At 54.8% G+C, this 16,384-nt stretch overlaps 1 protein-coding gene across 1 annotated transcript in view; it reads left to right on the top strand.

Annotated features, from left to right (window-relative positions):
- Positions 1-1,119: 1,119 nt before the first annotated feature.
- SYT7 (synaptotagmin VII) overlaps positions 1,120-16,384 on the top strand; it is a 70,998-nt gene continuing 55,733 nt past the window's right edge. The window contains exon 1 of the mRNA XM_006874999.1: positions 1,120-1,154. Within this exon, the coding sequence (XP_006875061.1) occupies positions 1,124-1,154 (31 nt within the window). The 5' untranslated portion in view covers positions 1,120-1,123. The remainder of the gene's footprint in view (positions 1,155-16,384) is intronic.

Raw genomic sequence — 16,384 nt, 5'->3', positions numbered from 1 at the left:
GTTGGCGTGTTCAGGGAGGTCTCTGTCCCTAAAACCCTCCACTGTTTCAGATTCAAGCCTTTAACATCCTTGGGAGAAGGACACCTTCTCCTTCCCTTCAGGGGAAACAACCAGGCTTCTGATGTATGCTAGCTGGAGCAGCAAGGAAGCCAAGAGAGTTCCAAAGTTGGAAGGGCTAGAAGGGGATAGCTTTCCTACCTCTGAGGGGTTGCAGTCAAGGAAAATATGTGGGGCAGGTGGAGAAGGGGCTTCAACAGAGGGATAAGCAAAGTCTGAAGGGAATGAAGTAGGAAGGGTTACTAGGCCGAGTCCCCGCTTATGACAGTGAACCTACAGCTTTCAACTCCAGCTCTGGGATGCTCAAAAAGTAGCGGATCCAGACTCCGTACTGGCAGATGATCCACTCCTGATCTTCGCACATACTAATCCGCTTTCCCCTGCCTGCCGTGGAGTCGAGTTCGGAGCTGACGCCCTCGAGTCTCAATCCAGCAGAAAACCCGGCATGGATATTAACGCAGTTTGGAGCGGAGTCAAAGGGCACCTCGAAGGAGGTGGCCAGCTCGGCTGTCCAGCCTGGTGCGGGGCTGCGGCCTTCCAAGGCTCACAGGTTGGGCAGGCCGCGCAGTACACCCAGACCCGCAGGCTCGAGAAGCCCAAGTTGGGGCTGCGCTGCGCTCTCCGCGAGGGCTGCGGACGGGGCGCGGGGCGGTGGCGGTGCCCTCCGGGCGGCTCCGGGCAAGGCAGGCGCGGCCTGCAGTGCGGCGCGCGGCCGACAGCGGGCAGTAGCGGGCGCGGGCGGCGCCGGTGGGGCAGGGGCGAGCTCACACACGCGCTCGCACACACACATACACACGGCGTCGTACACACTCACACACGCTCCGGCGCGCACACGCGGCACGCAGGCCGGAGGGAGGCGGCTCGGCGCGGCTCGGAGGAGGCGGCGGCGTGCTCGGCGGGCGGGCGGCCCCCGCTCCCCGGCTCCGCACTAGGTGCAGCCGCGCGGCCCCCGCCCTCGGACCCGCCCCCGGGGGTCGCCCGGCCCCATGCCCTGCAGCGGCGGCGGAGCAGCGCGCGGCTGCCGGCGGCTCTGAGGAGCCCGGAGGGAGCCGGCGACGAGGAGACCATGTACCGGGACCCGGAGGCGGCCAGCCCAGGTAAGCGCGGCCCCGCACCGCTGGGGCGCCCCGAACCCGCGGGCAGGACGGCGGCAGCGCGGGGCGCCAGCTCCTAGCCCAGCCCCTGACTGCTGTCCGCGGAGCCGCACCGACTGCCCCTAGGGTCCTTCTAGCCTCGGGGGCGCGGACTGAAGCGGCAGCACCTCGGACGCCGGACCCCCGCAGTCTGGGCACTGCCAGGCTGGGTGCCCGGCGCTGGCTTCGCAGTGTCCCCGCAAGGACCTACCACCCCCCCACTCCAGCAGCCCAAGGACAACGTGTGTGGCGGAGCGAGGAGCCGCTGCCCCCGCGGGAGCAGGGCAGTGTCTTCGGAGGCGCCCCCCGGCTTCCCAGCACCAGTGTCTTGGGGGGTGCCAGAGAGGGGGCGACCCCAGGGTGAGGATCCCGGGCAGCTTTGGGCCAAGGTTGTAAGCACAGGGGAGCGGAGTGGCATCAGCGGTGCTAACTGTGACTTGAGAGGATGCCAGGGGATAAGTGGAGATCTGGTGCAGCAGCCGACAGGGGGGTCTTTGAAGGCCGGCCTGGAGGAGGTGGGTCCGCAGGAGCGTTGAGGCGGAGGGGAGGGGTACCTGAACTGAGGGACAGCAGAGGGTGGTGAGAGTAGGGGTGGTAGCGGAATGTGTTCCTAGGCTTGGGGAGGGGGAGAGCAAAGAACCCCAAACTCATTCCAGTCCTGTGGGGAGGGGTCAGACTCCCCTGCGATGCTCCCAGCCTGGGGAGTGGCCTGGAAGCCCATGAAACTAGAGAAGCTTTCCTCCTTAGGGAAATTGCTCTGCCATTTCCTCCTTGGCTCTCAGCACCTCCTCACCCTGTGCCCACCTGTAGGCAGGTCCCCTGCAGCTCCTTCCCAGGCTAAGTCTCAGCTCCCACCTGAGGTGCCCCACCCCAGGCCCAGCACCCTCATTCAGCCAGCTTCAGCATCAGGCTCTCAGCCTCTGGACACCCCAGCGCAATGAGGACCTCCTCCCAGAGGAAGAGCCTGGGGGCTTGTTGCTGTGGGTCTCCTGGGTGTAGAAGAGATGCTGGGGAGAGGGGACAGCACCAAAGACCCTCTACTAAGGGGGTCTAGAACCCCTCAAGCTCTTGAGGGCAGCCCAGTGGGTGCTGGCTTTTGCCTGCTTTTGCCCCAGCCCCACGTTGGCTCTCTCTCCTCTAGGGGCAGCCTCTGCCTATCCCTGCTTCTCCATTCTATTCTCACCCCCCGTCTGTGTTTGATTTCAGCCAGAGTTGGTTGAAGACCTATCAGGCCCAGGAATTGTATTAAACCGACTCCCACCCCTTTGCATGGGAGACTCAGCCCTTCTCTTTATGCCCTCATCTATCTGGACCGTGGTCAGTTATTCTGGCATCTTCCCCTAAGAGAACACTAGCTTTCAGCACTTGGACCCCTCTCAGAAGCCAATCACTTCTTTCAGAGACTAGATCTGGGGTGTAAGGAAAGAAGGGTTACAGCAAGGACACTGCCAAGCTGGCAGCACCCCCACACACACACACAAGGCTTACTTAGGATAGTGGCCTGGGGCCTTGCTCTTGTCCCCTCTCCCTCCCTCCTCTTTCCATCCACGCCTAGGCACATGACATCACCACTCCTGCAGGCACCTCTGCCCTCTCCACGGAGATCAACTTGATGTACTTGGCATCTTTTGGGCAAAGACCTGAGAGCCAGTGCTGCCCCAGGGGATGGCCATCCCTAGATTTTTTTTCTGTATCCCCCTCCTTAAATGGCCTCCTTGTCTGTCTGGGGTGGGGGATTGCCCTACCCACTCAGGTGCAAATGCATGGCCCACCTGTGTTCAGGGGCAGGGCAGCTCTGAGTGGAGAAGGGACTGGCTTCAGGTTTACATGTCTCTAGTGGGGGCACCTGACTGGGTGGATCATAAATAGATTAGACAAGGTAATTCTGCTCTTGATCCTAGACCCCCCATGGGGACCTCTGATTGGTCAGAGCCTCCTCTAATGCCCCGTTTGGCTTCTGTACCCCCTGGCATTTTTGCCCATCTCCTATGACCCCTATAGCTCAAGGCTAAAGCTCCCCATTCCTCAGCTCACCCCAGAACCACCCAAGTCCCCCTTCCCCTACTATTGATCCTCTGTTCTCAGTCCCCATTTGTGTCCCCCATTTCTGGCCCTCACCTCTCCTTTGACTGGCACCAGATGGGAATGAGAAATGCAAATTCGTTCCTGGGAGACTCCCTTCCCCTAGGTTCCCCTAGGAGCCAGTACCTTTGACTTCTGACCCCTTTATCCCTCTTCCAGGAACACCTGTAGTCCACCCCCTTCTTTGTTACCTCATGCTCTGCTCCCTCACACCCCTGGCTGGCTGCCTCCAAGGAGCCTCCAAGTTACTCCCTCCCTCACCCCACTCACTCTGCAGATCCCCACAGGGTACGGCAGACTACCAGCTAGGTGATGTGTACCTCCCTCCTCCACTTAGGCCCCTGGCCCCTGGCACTTCATTACTTCATCAATCATGGATGAAACAAGGGACTGTGGGAAAAAGACAGAACTGAATGAAGAATGTAAACCAGTCCCCGTTCCACACACACCAATGGCTCCTGCTCCAAAAACTACCAGCTTCCCCTAGCCATGCCTACAGCCTGTCCTGTGCTCGCTCCTGTAGACACATAGCCCATGTCCCTCAGCTCCCCGCTCTGGTCATCCTTCAGCTGGTCAGTCCAGGTCTCCTGTGTTCCTCAGCGGGCCTGTCCCGGGCCAGGCAGGGCCTCAGCAGGCCTGCAGGGGTCACCGTTGCAGTGGGCTGGCAGGACAACAGGCAGAAGGGAGGAGGGAGAGGTGACCTTGCGGTGAGCTGGTAAGAAGGCCAGGGAGGGACAGGCTGGGCCAGTGCAGCAGCGCTGAGAGAGGCCAGGTCCTAGTGTCGGCCTCCCTGCCCCCCAGCCCCCTGGGAGCCTCCTTCTGTCCCACCTGTTAGTGGGCTTTACCCCCTACAGCATCTCCACCTGGCAGGTCCGTTCCCAGAGTGGGGGGGGGGGCGGGGGAAGGTGGCGCAGAAGGACTTGGGTCTGAAGTCAGGAACAAGGGCCTCCACTTTCAAGGCATAAAGGTCCACATGATTATCCAGGCCAGACCAAGTCCCCTGAGCGCAAGTTAGGGGCAGAGCTAGTGGGGGGAGGGGGGAAGAGTTTGGGGTGCGACTGAGTGGGCAGAGGGTTCAGGGACAGACCACCAGGTATTGACTGTCAGCTTGACCATTCATTTCACTGACACTGGCCCCCGCTGGCTCTGCACAGGCTCTGCACAGTTTTCACAGGTCCAGACCCCATCACAGACCCCACCTCACCTGTTCCCCCCCCGCCCCGTACTGCACAGACCCAGGCCCCCCAACCTGCAGCCAGAGTCTGAGACTGAGAGCAAATGACCTGCCAACAGGGAAGAGTACCAGGGTCTGAGCAGGTTCGAAGCGGCCCAAGAGAGGACTTCTGGGGAGCTTGGGCCCAGCACCCCTCAGTGTATAGTCTTACTGTAGAGATAGGCACCTCCGGGCCCCACACTGCTAGTCAGTGGCCTGGTGGAAGCAAAGCTTGACTGACGGACTGAGGCTCAAGGACTAGGGTGGTGGGGAGGGAGAAAAGGGCCTAGAGCAGGCTAGAACAGGCCAGGTGAGGAGACAGCTAGATGGCAGGGGAATAGGTTTGTATCAGGTGACCCAAGACAGGCCCTGGACCCCTAGATCCTGCCCCTGACTGCCCCAGGCTGCAGCCTTTAGAGGCACTGAGGTCAAGAAAGAATGTGAATGGGGGTTGTTGCAAGATGTGTTAAGAGTAAAGAAAGAGGAGGTGGTGGAGGGATGGTTTCCCTTTGTTCCTCCCCCTCTCCCTCCCCCTCCCCCTCATTCCTGCCCACCCCCTACCCTCTCAGGGACTTTGAATCTTTATTGAATCTGATGGACCGTTTTCAATAACTGCTTTCCCCAAGGGAGTGAGACCAAGAACAGCAGGATGAGGAGCTGGTGAGGGGGAACCGGAAGGGGGCGGGGAGGGGGGCCAGGCATCTCGGAGGTTCTGAGGCTTCCTAGATAGGCATGGCAGCCCAAATGGTGCTGCTCCCCTGCTTCCTGGGCAAGTACTCAGCAGGTGGCACATTTGGTTGATCAGGTCAGCCTTCTAGGTCAGGACAGTCACTGGCCTGGCCAGGTGCCGGAGCCAGTCTATATGCCAGGCCCAACCCGGGTGCATGCCTATCTTGCCAGGGAACCCCAGCCTGTGGTGCCAGGTGAATGGTGCCAGTTTCATGAACACAGAGGTCCCTGACCTTCCAGGCGATAGGGGCAGCCCTGTTGGGCCCCATCCAAATTCTCTCTGGAGGGCAGGGCTCTGGTCTAACCCAGCAAATTCCTCAAGAGTGGAACCAAGTTGGCAATCAACATAGAACCTGTGGACGGGACTGGGCAGTGCCCAGAGTCTGCGCCTGGAATCCTGAGCCTGATTGATGGGAAGGCAGACTGGCACCTGGGGCCTGCTCTGGGAGGGTTGGAGGTGGGGAAGGGGGCTTAGCACCTCCACCCAGAAGGGTCCCTTGAAAGAGGTGTGTCACTGATGGGGTTGCTTGGAATGGGTATATTCATGACTGAGTGTGGGGGACTGCTGCGTGGTGCCTGGGGGAAGCACGGTGCTCCGAGTTGTATGTCTGTGCACCTACATGCGTGAGCGAGGCGGGGAGGGTGCGCAGCGCAGGCGGCAGCTGGACGGCCGTAATAGCTTTGCTCATCTGAGCACCGCACCCGCTGTAAACAGCAGCTAATGAGTATATTTGTAGCGAGGTGCGTCGAGGTGCGCTGGGAGCTGTGACGACAAGCGCTAAGGGAAGGATGCCTCCCTTGGGCCCCTGCCCCAGCCGGGGTAGAGCCTGTGCCCTCCAGGGACCCTGCCTGCCCCCTGCTCCGCCCTCCCACCTGCCGCCTCTGAAACCTCTTGCTGCTGGGACACACATCTAGGCACTTCCACAATGGTGTGTGCTTGGGTGCCTCCCTGGGCTTGTCTGTGTATTTGGGATCTTGTCTCGTTCTGTGCATGCATGTGTGCACCCCTCTCCTGGACACTGAAGAGGAGGGAGCAGTCCCAACAGTGACAGAACCCAAGAGTAGTGGGAGAACCTTTCAGTGCCCTCCCCAGGAGTACAGGGTGGGGGTCCTTCGGGGCAGGCCAAGGAAGAAAAGGGTGACTTTGTTTTGCCTTCTACCAGAGCAGGAGAGAGAGGTCTGAATCCCTAACCCACTGGGCTTTGGGAGTTGCTGCTGACCTCAGAGAAAGGGGATAACTTGGGGACCCATTTAGCCTTCCGGTTCAAAGGGGGGGGCGGTGAGGGGAGGGTACTGAGATGTTGTTCTTAGCAGGTGGAGCTGGTAGTGGAGTGTGTACCCTGCCCCCAGCCCAAGTAGGGCATGGTGAGGTGTCAGAGGACAAGGGGGTGCCTACATAAGGTCCTAGGGAGGGCAATGGAGGAGAGAGCTGTGTGGCTAATGTGTCCAATTAAATTACTTCAAACCCTGCCGAGGCAGCTGCTCCCGGTGGGGCCCTGGGTACAAATTGGATCCATCTCATTACCACAGGGTGGTGTCAGCAGGGCCGGAGAGCGATGGCCAGGACACGGCAGGCCCTCTCCGCTCTGCACAGCTGGACCCAGTCCCCCGTTAGTTCACTCCAGGGCTCTTCAGGGTTATCTGATCCTTTGGAATATTGGGGCTCCCTGCAGCCCTCCTTAATGAGCCCTGGTGGCATAGTGGGTCAAGCATTGGACTGCTAATCCCAAGGCCAGTGGTTTGAACCCTCTGGTCCTTCTGAGGAAAGAAGATGAGTCTGTCTGTGTCTGTAAGGATTTATAGTATAGAAAGTCCTAAGGAGTAGCTTCACTCTGTTCTGTGGGGTCACTATAAGGACTTGTGACAATAGGTAGGCACACCTCCTAAGAACCCCTTTCTAAGCCCTCACCTCCTTTCTCTGTGCTTTGTGTGTGGGATCTAGCCTAAGGACCTCTCACATCACCCAATACACACAATCCTCTCTCCTGAGAATCCACAAAACAAAACAAAGCCTGCAGCTGTCCAGTCATTCTGATTCATGGCGACCCCGTGTGTTACAGAGTAGAACTGCTCCATAGGTTTCCTTGGCTGTCATCTCTATGGAAGCTGGGTGGGTTTGAACCACCACCAGCCTTTAGGTTAGCAACCAAAAGCAAACCGTTTACACCTCTCCACTGCCACTGAGTCGGTTCCCACTCATAGCCACCCTGCATAGGGTTTCCAAGGCTGTAAATCTTTATAGGAGCAGAAAGCCTCATCTTTCTCCCATGGAACAGCTGGTAGCAATCCAGTGCTTATCCTACAGGACCACCAGGGCTCCTTGTCAATAATAATGATGGTGGTTGTGTGCTGTTGAGTCGATCCTGTATAGGGTTTCTGAGGCTGTGGAGGGTCAGCGAAAAAGACCCCCAGCAAGATGGGTTGGCACAGTGGCGGCAGCAGTGGACACAAACGTAACAATGATCTTGAGGTTGGAGCAGGTCCCAGCAGCATTTCATTCTGTTGTGCGTAAGGTTACTATGAGTTGGTACTGACTCGAAGACACCTAACCGCACTGACAACAACAATAACAATCTTTGCAGGAGCAGAAAGCCTTATCTTTCTCCTGCGGAGTGGCTGGTGCATTTGAACTGCTGACCTTGCAGTTAACAGCCCAACTTGTAACCCACTACGCTACTGGAACTCCTTACAATAATAATTGTTACTGTTGTTAAGTGCTGTCAAATCGGTTCCGACTCATAGTGACTCTGTATAGGGTATCTAAGAAGTGGCTGGTGAGTTTGAACTGCCGACCTTGTGGTTCAAACAGACCCTGCAGTCCAGTGCTTTATCGCACAACACCACAGCAGGACCCCTAACAATAATTATTGTTGTTGTTAGGTGCCATTGAGTCAGTACCAACTCATAGCGACCCTGCACAACACAACTGTAACACTGCCCAGTCCTGTGTCAATCTCACAATCATTGTTACATTTGAGCTCATTGCAGCTGCCACTGTGCCAATCCATCTCGTTGTTGTTGTTGTTGTTGTGTGCCGTCGAGTCCGTTCCGACCCATAGCGACCCTGTACAGGGTTTCCAAGGCTATAAATCTTCACGGGAGCAGAAAGCCTCATCTTTCTCCCATGGAGTGGCTGGTGGTTTCGAACTGCTGACCTTAAGGTTGGCAGCCCGATTCGTAACCACTACGCTACCAGAGCTCCTTATCCATCTCGTTGGAGGTCTTCTTTTTTCCAACCCTCCATTTTACCAACCATGAGATCCTTCTCCAAGGCTTGGTCCCTCCTGAAAATAGGTCCGAAGTATGAGAGATGACGAAGCCTGGCCATACAGAGCTCTTGTTAGTGCTGTATGTGCTAAGCACTTTACATACATGAAGGATGGGATGGCTTCCTTAAGCCTGGGTTCTGGGATCAAACAACTGTTCATTTGAATCCTGGCAGAGCATTTGCTGCTATGTCCTTGAAGCAAGTAACTCTTGCATTCTAGTCTTGATGTCCTACTCTGTTAAATGGGGATAATTGATGATTCTTACCTCCCAGGGGCTGCTGGGAGGATGAGATGAGATAACGCGGGAAAAGCACTTAGTAGCAAGCCCAGCGTATAGTAAACACTCGATCAGCGGCAGCTGTTATCAACGCTCTCCTGCACAGAATGATTGATGTGTGGGATGAGGGTTCTGGAAACTGAGAAGGACATGCCTGCTTCATCCTGGGGTAGGAGGGAGGGGGTCAGGGAGGGCTTCACAGCCATCAGGATCTCAACTGTGTGTCAGATGCTCACTGAGCACCACGTACTGTCCTTGGCAGGTGATGTGTGTTAGTTCATCTGTCCTCAGAATCACCTAATGAAGTGGATGCTTTCAGTTAGAAGTCAGGCTGGGAGTCCAGCCACACAGCCAAACTCAAGAAGGTGAGCCTTGGGGGAAGACTAAGAACTTGCCATGTGGACAAGTGGAGATGAGGTATTCGATGTGTGAGGACAGCCCATGCAAAGGTCCAGGGGCCCGGGGGGAGGGGGGGTGTCTTGGCCAGTCCTGGCAGTGGTGAGCACTTTGATGAACGGGAAGACAGGTCTTTGGGGGAAGAGTAGCAGAGTGCTGGTGGCACAGACAGTTAAGCACTCAGCGGCTAACCCAAAGGTTGGCGATCCGAACCCACTGAGCGGGCTCCATGGGAGGAAGACTTGGTGATGTGTTTCTGTCAGATTTATAGCCAAGAAAGCCCGACAGGACGCTTCTCCTCTGTTGTGTGTAGTCACTCTGAGTTGAAATTGACTTGATGGCCCATAACAACAACAACAGTGAGGGCTGACACTTGGGAAGCTAGGTCAGGCCAGATTATGAAGGGCCTGACATTGAGAAAGGAAAACTGGATTTGGGGGGTTTGGGAGTTTGGTTTGTTTGTTTTCAAATGAAGGCAATGGAGAATCCCAGATGGCTTTCAGACTGCTTTCTGTGAAGAATGTCACCTTTAAGCAAGCAGAGGGGTGGGAGAGAATACCTGAGGCAGGTCAGTAGCTGGAGCCATTAACATACTTGTCCTAGTCCCTTTTTGGTCCCCCCTCTGCACAGGGCTGAGTCCATAGTATCAGGGGATCTATAGGCCAGCTGGACTGATCCTGCCCCTGGAGAGCTCATGGGGTGTCATGAGCAGCCAGTGGCACAATCTGGTGCAGATGGGCTTAGGTGAGCACCCTGAAGGGCTTTACCTAAGGGGCTGGGGTTCCAAAGGAGGTCTCCCAGAAATTAATGTAGAGCCAAGGAGCCCAGGACAGAGACGGGCAGGCCTAAAATGCTTCTGAAGGTTGGTTCTACACCCCACCCCCACTTTGGGCATCAGGGCTGGGCCTTGGGGGAGTCACTCAGCTCACGCTCCAGCTGCCAGGCCTGAGCTCCAGAGCCCCACCAGAGCCAACCTGTCTCCACGGCAACTAGGCGTGCCGCCTCCCTCTCCATGCCCACGGCCCCTGGCATGGGGGCCCGTTCACAGCAGGGCTTGGGTAGGGCTTCCTACCTCCCTCGGAGGTCGTCCCAGGGCAAACGCCCTCACACCAAGCCATGGGCTGTACACATATGTGTTGACATTTGGTCCATGTGCACACATGATGTGTACATATTCACTGCAGCAGGAAGTGGGGAGGCAAGATGGGCTGCAACACCCACCCACCTTATCCTCTGGGGGTGGGGGCAGCAGGCACCAAAGAACCTAATGCCAGGATGAACAGTAGGCTCTTGCCTCTGAGGTTGTGGTGAGACACTCCCATAGAGAGCTAGAGAGGAAGAAGTGCAGGTCAGGGCATGGAGCAATCGAGAATCTCCTACCAACAGTGCTTGATGAAGTTGCCAACTGCCTTGCTTTTTTCCACACATCATCTCAGTTAATAGTCTCAACAACCCAGCCAGAGGGAGTTTATTGAACAGATGGGGAAACTGAGGCTCCCAGTGGTGGCGTATCTCACTTAGGTCCTTCTGTAGAGCAAGGATGAGATTTCAAGTCAGCCTGATTCAAAGCCTAGACCTTAACCTCTGGCCCATCCTGCCCAATGCCGCTCTCATCCTGGGAGGATCCGAGCCACCTGCCGCTCAGCCTGTAACTTGGAAGAAGGGGATATTGGCTACTGAGCCGGTCTGAAGTTGTGTCTTAGTGCCTTCCTTTGTCTCAGGGTGTCCCTAAAGGCTTTGTTCTCTGGTCCCTAGAGTAGAGCCTCCTCCCCTCACACATGGGAGGGATGCTTTCACCCAAGGGGAGGATCCAGGAGAAGGGGAAGGACCCCTCGCTCCCTGCTTGGCACCTGCAAGCACTGGAGGAGTCTGATGAATTGGCTATGTGTACCCCCCCAACCTCGTTCCTCCCTCTCCAGCCCCCGCCTGGTTGGGGAGGTGCGAAGGGAGGATTTCACAGCCTGTCAGCTGAGACCTAAAAATACTCAGAACTCTGAGATGCTTGGGCAGGGGGAGGAGAGAACAGGGACCAGGAACGGGGCGGTGGGAGCCAGGAGTAGAGTGAGGCACCACAGTCCTGCTTGGGATGGATGGGCAGACCCCCTGTCCCCAGGTGCCCTGTCAGGCCCCATGTCTGGCAATGGCAAAGGTGGGAGACAGGGTGTTGGGGAAGTCTGGAGAGCTCAGCTCGGGCACTTAGTCCAAAAGGAAAACTCATTCTCAAATAGAACCTGTGGACCCCAGGTCTCCCAAAGCCTCTGGCCAATGCCTCTTGCCCCTCCCTGTCACCTCCACCCCCATCCCCCAATTGGCTAGCACTGCCCCTTCCTGGAGGGTGCGGGTCCTGCTTCTGTGATGGGAAAGATGTGAAAAAGCAGTGTAGATGGGGGTGCCGGCAGGTGTGCGTGTGATGTGTACACCACCCAGGCACTTGGGTGTGGTAGCCCAGGTCATGGCTACAGCATGGCACATGACCTTCATAGGTCAACCAATGCCTAACTAGGGAGACACGTGTGTGCACATGCACAATCCTCCTGCAGTTGGCCTGGCCTAGTGCCAGAATACTTGTGAACATGTGTGGTTGAGCAAGGCTGTTCCAGGTAGGAACAGGCAGAAACACAGGAACGGGTGTGGAAATATGAGTAAGCACACATCTTTGCATGCAGGCACATGGCTGCATGTGTGCTTCCCATACGGAAACATGACAACATGGTCTGATCTGCAACCCATCAAGGGGATGGCACCAGTGACCAGGCAGGTGTACACAGGGAGACCTCACTGAGACACCAATTGGCCCAAGGAGCCAGGCAGAGTTGTGGTGACAAACATGGCCTCTGAACCGAAAGATGTTGTGTTGTCGTTGTTGATGAATGCCATGGCGTCAGTTCCAACTCATAGCAATTCTGTCTAGGGTTTCCGAGGAGTGGCTGGTGGGTTTGAACTGCTAACTTTGCACTGCAGTGCATTATCCTACAGCATCACACCAGGACTCCAAAGATTTTGTGAGCCACTGTCAAATCTGTCCCTAATTCATGGCAACCTATGTACAACAATAGAATACACCCGTCCTGCACCATCCCCTTGCTGGGTTGCAGAGGAGACTCTTGTGATCCATCTAGAGAGTTTTCTTGGGCTGATTTTTGGGAATTGATTGCCAGGTCTTTCTTCCTACCCTACCTTCATCTGAAAACTCTGCTGAAACCTGTTCAGCACTGTGGCAGCAGGCAAGCCTCCACAGGTAGATGAATGATACCTGTGCTTTCAGAGCACTGAACTTGGGTCTCCCTCATGGAAGGCAAGAGTTCTACTATTGCACTTCCAGTGCCCCCAAGGACCAAAATAATGGCTTCAAAAATCCCAGATCTGCCATGTATTAATTAGCTTTGTGTCCTTGAGCAAGTTTACCTTTCGGCACCTTTTCTGTAAAGTTGTTGTTGGGAAGATTCACTGAGTTGATAGGTAAACTGCCTAGAACCATGCCTGGCAAAGAAGTAATCCTCTGCATGCATTAGCTTGTATTGATCTCCAAGAATATAGTTGGGAGCACCAAGGCCTAGAGAGGGCAAGTGGCTTGCCCAAAGTCACACAGTAAATTAGTACCAACATCAGGACTAGAACTTAAGACTCCTGCACTGCAAGATAGGGTTTGTTCCAAGTCCAGGACTCATGGTACTGCCCCCACAAAATAAGACTGCAACCCCATTGGTGTCGGAGGCCTAGATTCTGCCAAGATTGGGCTGGTATATTCGGAATCCAGAGACTTGTGTATCCTCAGATCATGCCCACAGTGGAGGGGTCCTCAGGGTAGTAACTCTGACGTAGACAGTTGCCTGAATAAGAACTGTGCCACTGACTCACTCAACCCTCCAGAGTCTTGGTTTTCCCTGTAATGGGATCACAGTAATACATACTTTGCAGGGTCATCACAGGGATTCAATGAGATTCTGAGTAATAAAGTTTGCAGTGGCCTCTAGAAAGTGCTCAATAATGCTAGCTGTAATTATAACCCATGCAGAACCCTCCTACCCAGTACTCCACAAATACTTCCTTTTCTTCTAGCTTCTGACCACCCTTGCTCCCTTCCACCTTCCACCCACACTCCACAGGACTCAAACTGGTCAGGGTCTGATTTACTGGCAACGAAAACCTGTCTTCTATCATTGCCCTTTGCTTAGGAAGGACTAGAACCCTCTACTGGAACTTAGCTCCTGAGTCCGCTGCATCTGGCCCCATCACCCACTTGCTATGTGACCTTGGATGAGCTCTCTTCCCTCTCTACACCTGGATTTTCCCTCTGTAAAGTGGAAAGGCTGGACCACATCATCCCAGAGTCTGCTGGTCATGTAGCTTTGTGACAGGAGGGTCCCTAGCTCAGTCCACTGGTGGGGATGACAGGCTGACAGAGAGGGAGGTCAGATGAATGCCCCAGATGAGGAGAACATCTGGGGCCTGAGCTAGCTGGTGGCCTGCCATTGTGCCCGCTTGCACCTGTGGCTGCGTAGGAGGTTGTGCAGGCCTGGATGGCTGGGCACTGACATTGGGGGAAACTCAAGGACACAGATATAGAGAAAGCCCTTCCTGGGCCCTGGGAGCTACCACTTCAGCTGTCTTCCCCTACTCTCCTCCCTCTTCTCCTTGGGGTTTTCCTTCAGCATTTCCACCTTCCTTCCTGCCCTTCCTCTCTCCTTCCTGGAGACTCAAGCAGTGTCTCCCTCTCTCTGTCTCTTCCACTTCTGTATCTTGGCCATCTTCTGGGATATGCCTTCTCCCTGCCTGACCCTCTGCAGGTGGGTGGATCTCTCCTCTCTCCTGTGTCTCAGGTTTCTCAGAGTCATCCCCTCTTGTTTCTTCCTTCCAAGTGTCTCCTTTACTCCGGAGCTTCCTGGATCATTGTGCTGCTCTGGAGCCTTAGTCTCTTTCTTCATATGCATGGACAAGTCCAGGCTTCTTCCAGCATCTTGCCCTCTGGGTCTCTCCCACTTCAGAGTCCCTCCCTCCTCAGCACCTTCACCTCCCTTCTTCCAGATCCTTCGAGCTCCTTGCTCCTCCTCTAGCCCATCTGCCCTCCTTCAGACCCTGACCCAGACAGCATCTGTAGATGGTCCTGCTACCCAGGATCTCAAAACCCCCCACCCCTGCAGATTGAGAAAGGGGGTCATCCCGGGGCCCAGGGACTGGCAGCCTTGCCTCCTAATTAGCAGGAAGTAATTGCCTGGAAAAAAATTTTCATTTAAAATGAGACTCTCAGCCTCTAAGTTAGAACTGAGCCACTTGATTGCCTCTGAGGAACAGGAGTGGGAGAGCGGGCCACGTCAAGAAGGCCCTCTGAAGATGAAGACCCCTCAAAACCCTGGTCTTGAGCACTCCCAGGACTCCAGTTTGGGGAAGATGGAAGGGAGAGAGCACTGGCCTGGGAGTCCCACCATCTTTATCTGAATCCTGGCCTCACCATACACTATGTAACTTGGGGTGATCCACTCTGTCCTTTGAGTTTTAATTTTCTGTTATATAAAATCAGCAGATGGCCATCCCTGCCTGCCTCACCCCTCAGTATCTTGAGGGTCAATTTGGATGGTGGCTATGAAAGCACTTTGCAGGCTGCAAGGTACTACAGCACTGTGACTATCTCCTTCCATACAACTCTCAACTGTGAGGGAAGGATGGTGGAGGGTTATAGTGATCTTTGAGACGTCTAAGGGGCAGTACGGTCTCCAGAACATGGAATGCTTGGGAAGTGGACCCAGCTGAGCTGCCAGAGAAGAGGTGATTTCTCATACCATCTCAGCACTTGCCAGCTGTGCCATCCTGAGTGGACAGCCTCACCTCTCTGAACCCCACCTTCCTCATCTGTAGGGCACTGACCAAGAAGAGTCTTCTTCCAAGGGAAATTGTAAGGCTAAATGAGATAATGTTTGCAGAGCTCTTAGCACAATGTTTGACATATAGTTGTTGTTGTTAAGTGCCGTCGAGTTGGTTCCAACCAATAGCGATCCTTGTAAATCTTTACAGGAGCAGAAAGTCTCATCTTTCTCGCGCGGAGCAGCTGGTAGTTTCGAACTGCTGACCTTGAGGTTCGCAGCCCGATTTATAACCAGTATGCTACCAGAGCTCCTTTGACATATAGTAAGTGCTCAATAAATGATGTTAGCTGTATCTACTGCAATGACTCTTATCTTTATTCCTTGTCTGATCCAGGGAGGCTGTGGTTTCTGGATATCTTCTTGTTTTTGGAAGGAGGGGAGTTTCTACACCCATAGGAGAGGCTGATAGATATCAAGCAGTCCCTAGAAGCACTATACTGAACTGTTTCTCAAAGAACCCCTGCCTGTGGAAGAGGGGCAGTGGCAGATTACCCAATAAGCAAAGAAAACACAGGCTTACTTATACTTAGTTACTTGTCTGTAGTGAACAAGGAGCTCTGGTAGCGTAGTGGTTATGAATCATGCTGCGAACTTCAAGGTCAGCGGTTCGAAACTACCAGCCGCTCTGTGGGAGAAAGATGAGGCTTTCTATTCCCGTAAAGATTTACACCTTGGAAACCCTGTACAGGGTCGCTATGGGTCGGAACCGACTCGATGGCACTTAACAACTTAACAACAACAGGGATGTAGTACCAGTAAGCAAGGTAAGCATAGGCTTACTTGTATGTACTTACTAATCTATAGTGAATCATTTCACATGTTTTTCATGTTGAAACCCATGTAAATGTGTTCACTACAGATTAGTATTCACAAGTAAGCATGTGCTTACCTTGCTTGTTGGGTTTTCTGTCCCTGTGGCCTTCTCCCCTGAGTCCCTGTTTTTTTTCTGGGCAGGATTTTGTTTTATGTGTGTGGAATTTGACAGGCCTTTGTGTTCATCTGGTACCATTGACCCTGCAACAGGAAGCAGCAGTGGTGTTTGGTTAAACAGGTCCACCCACCCACCTTGGAGGAGAGAGCAGACAGTTTCACCTGACCAAGGTCTGGCCAGTTGGGTTGAATCCACAGGTGACCTGATCAGTTTGGTGCCCCACACAGGCCAGCATGCAGTGCCTGAGCTGCTCAGAGCACTGGATTGCCCAGGAGAGGCGAGGGGGTGGCGGGGGCCAGACCGTCTGTCACTCTTTTACCACCTGCCTGGAATCACCTCCCAGTCCCCACATTGAAGAACTGCTGTGTTTCCCAGGAGAACATTGTAGTAGGCTCCCCTTGTGGGAATGGAACGTGGTATTTCTATTAGTGGAGAG

The sequence above is a fragment of the Chrysochloris asiatica genome, unplaced genomic scaffold (assembly GCF_000296735.1).
Source record: "Chrysochloris asiatica unplaced genomic scaffold, ChrAsi1.0 scaffold00310, whole genome shotgun sequence".
In the NCBI taxonomy this organism is placed as follows: Eukaryota; Metazoa; Chordata; class Mammalia; order Afrosoricida; family Chrysochloridae; genus Chrysochloris; species Chrysochloris asiatica.
This window is presented reverse-complemented; position numbering and strand designations above follow the sequence as displayed.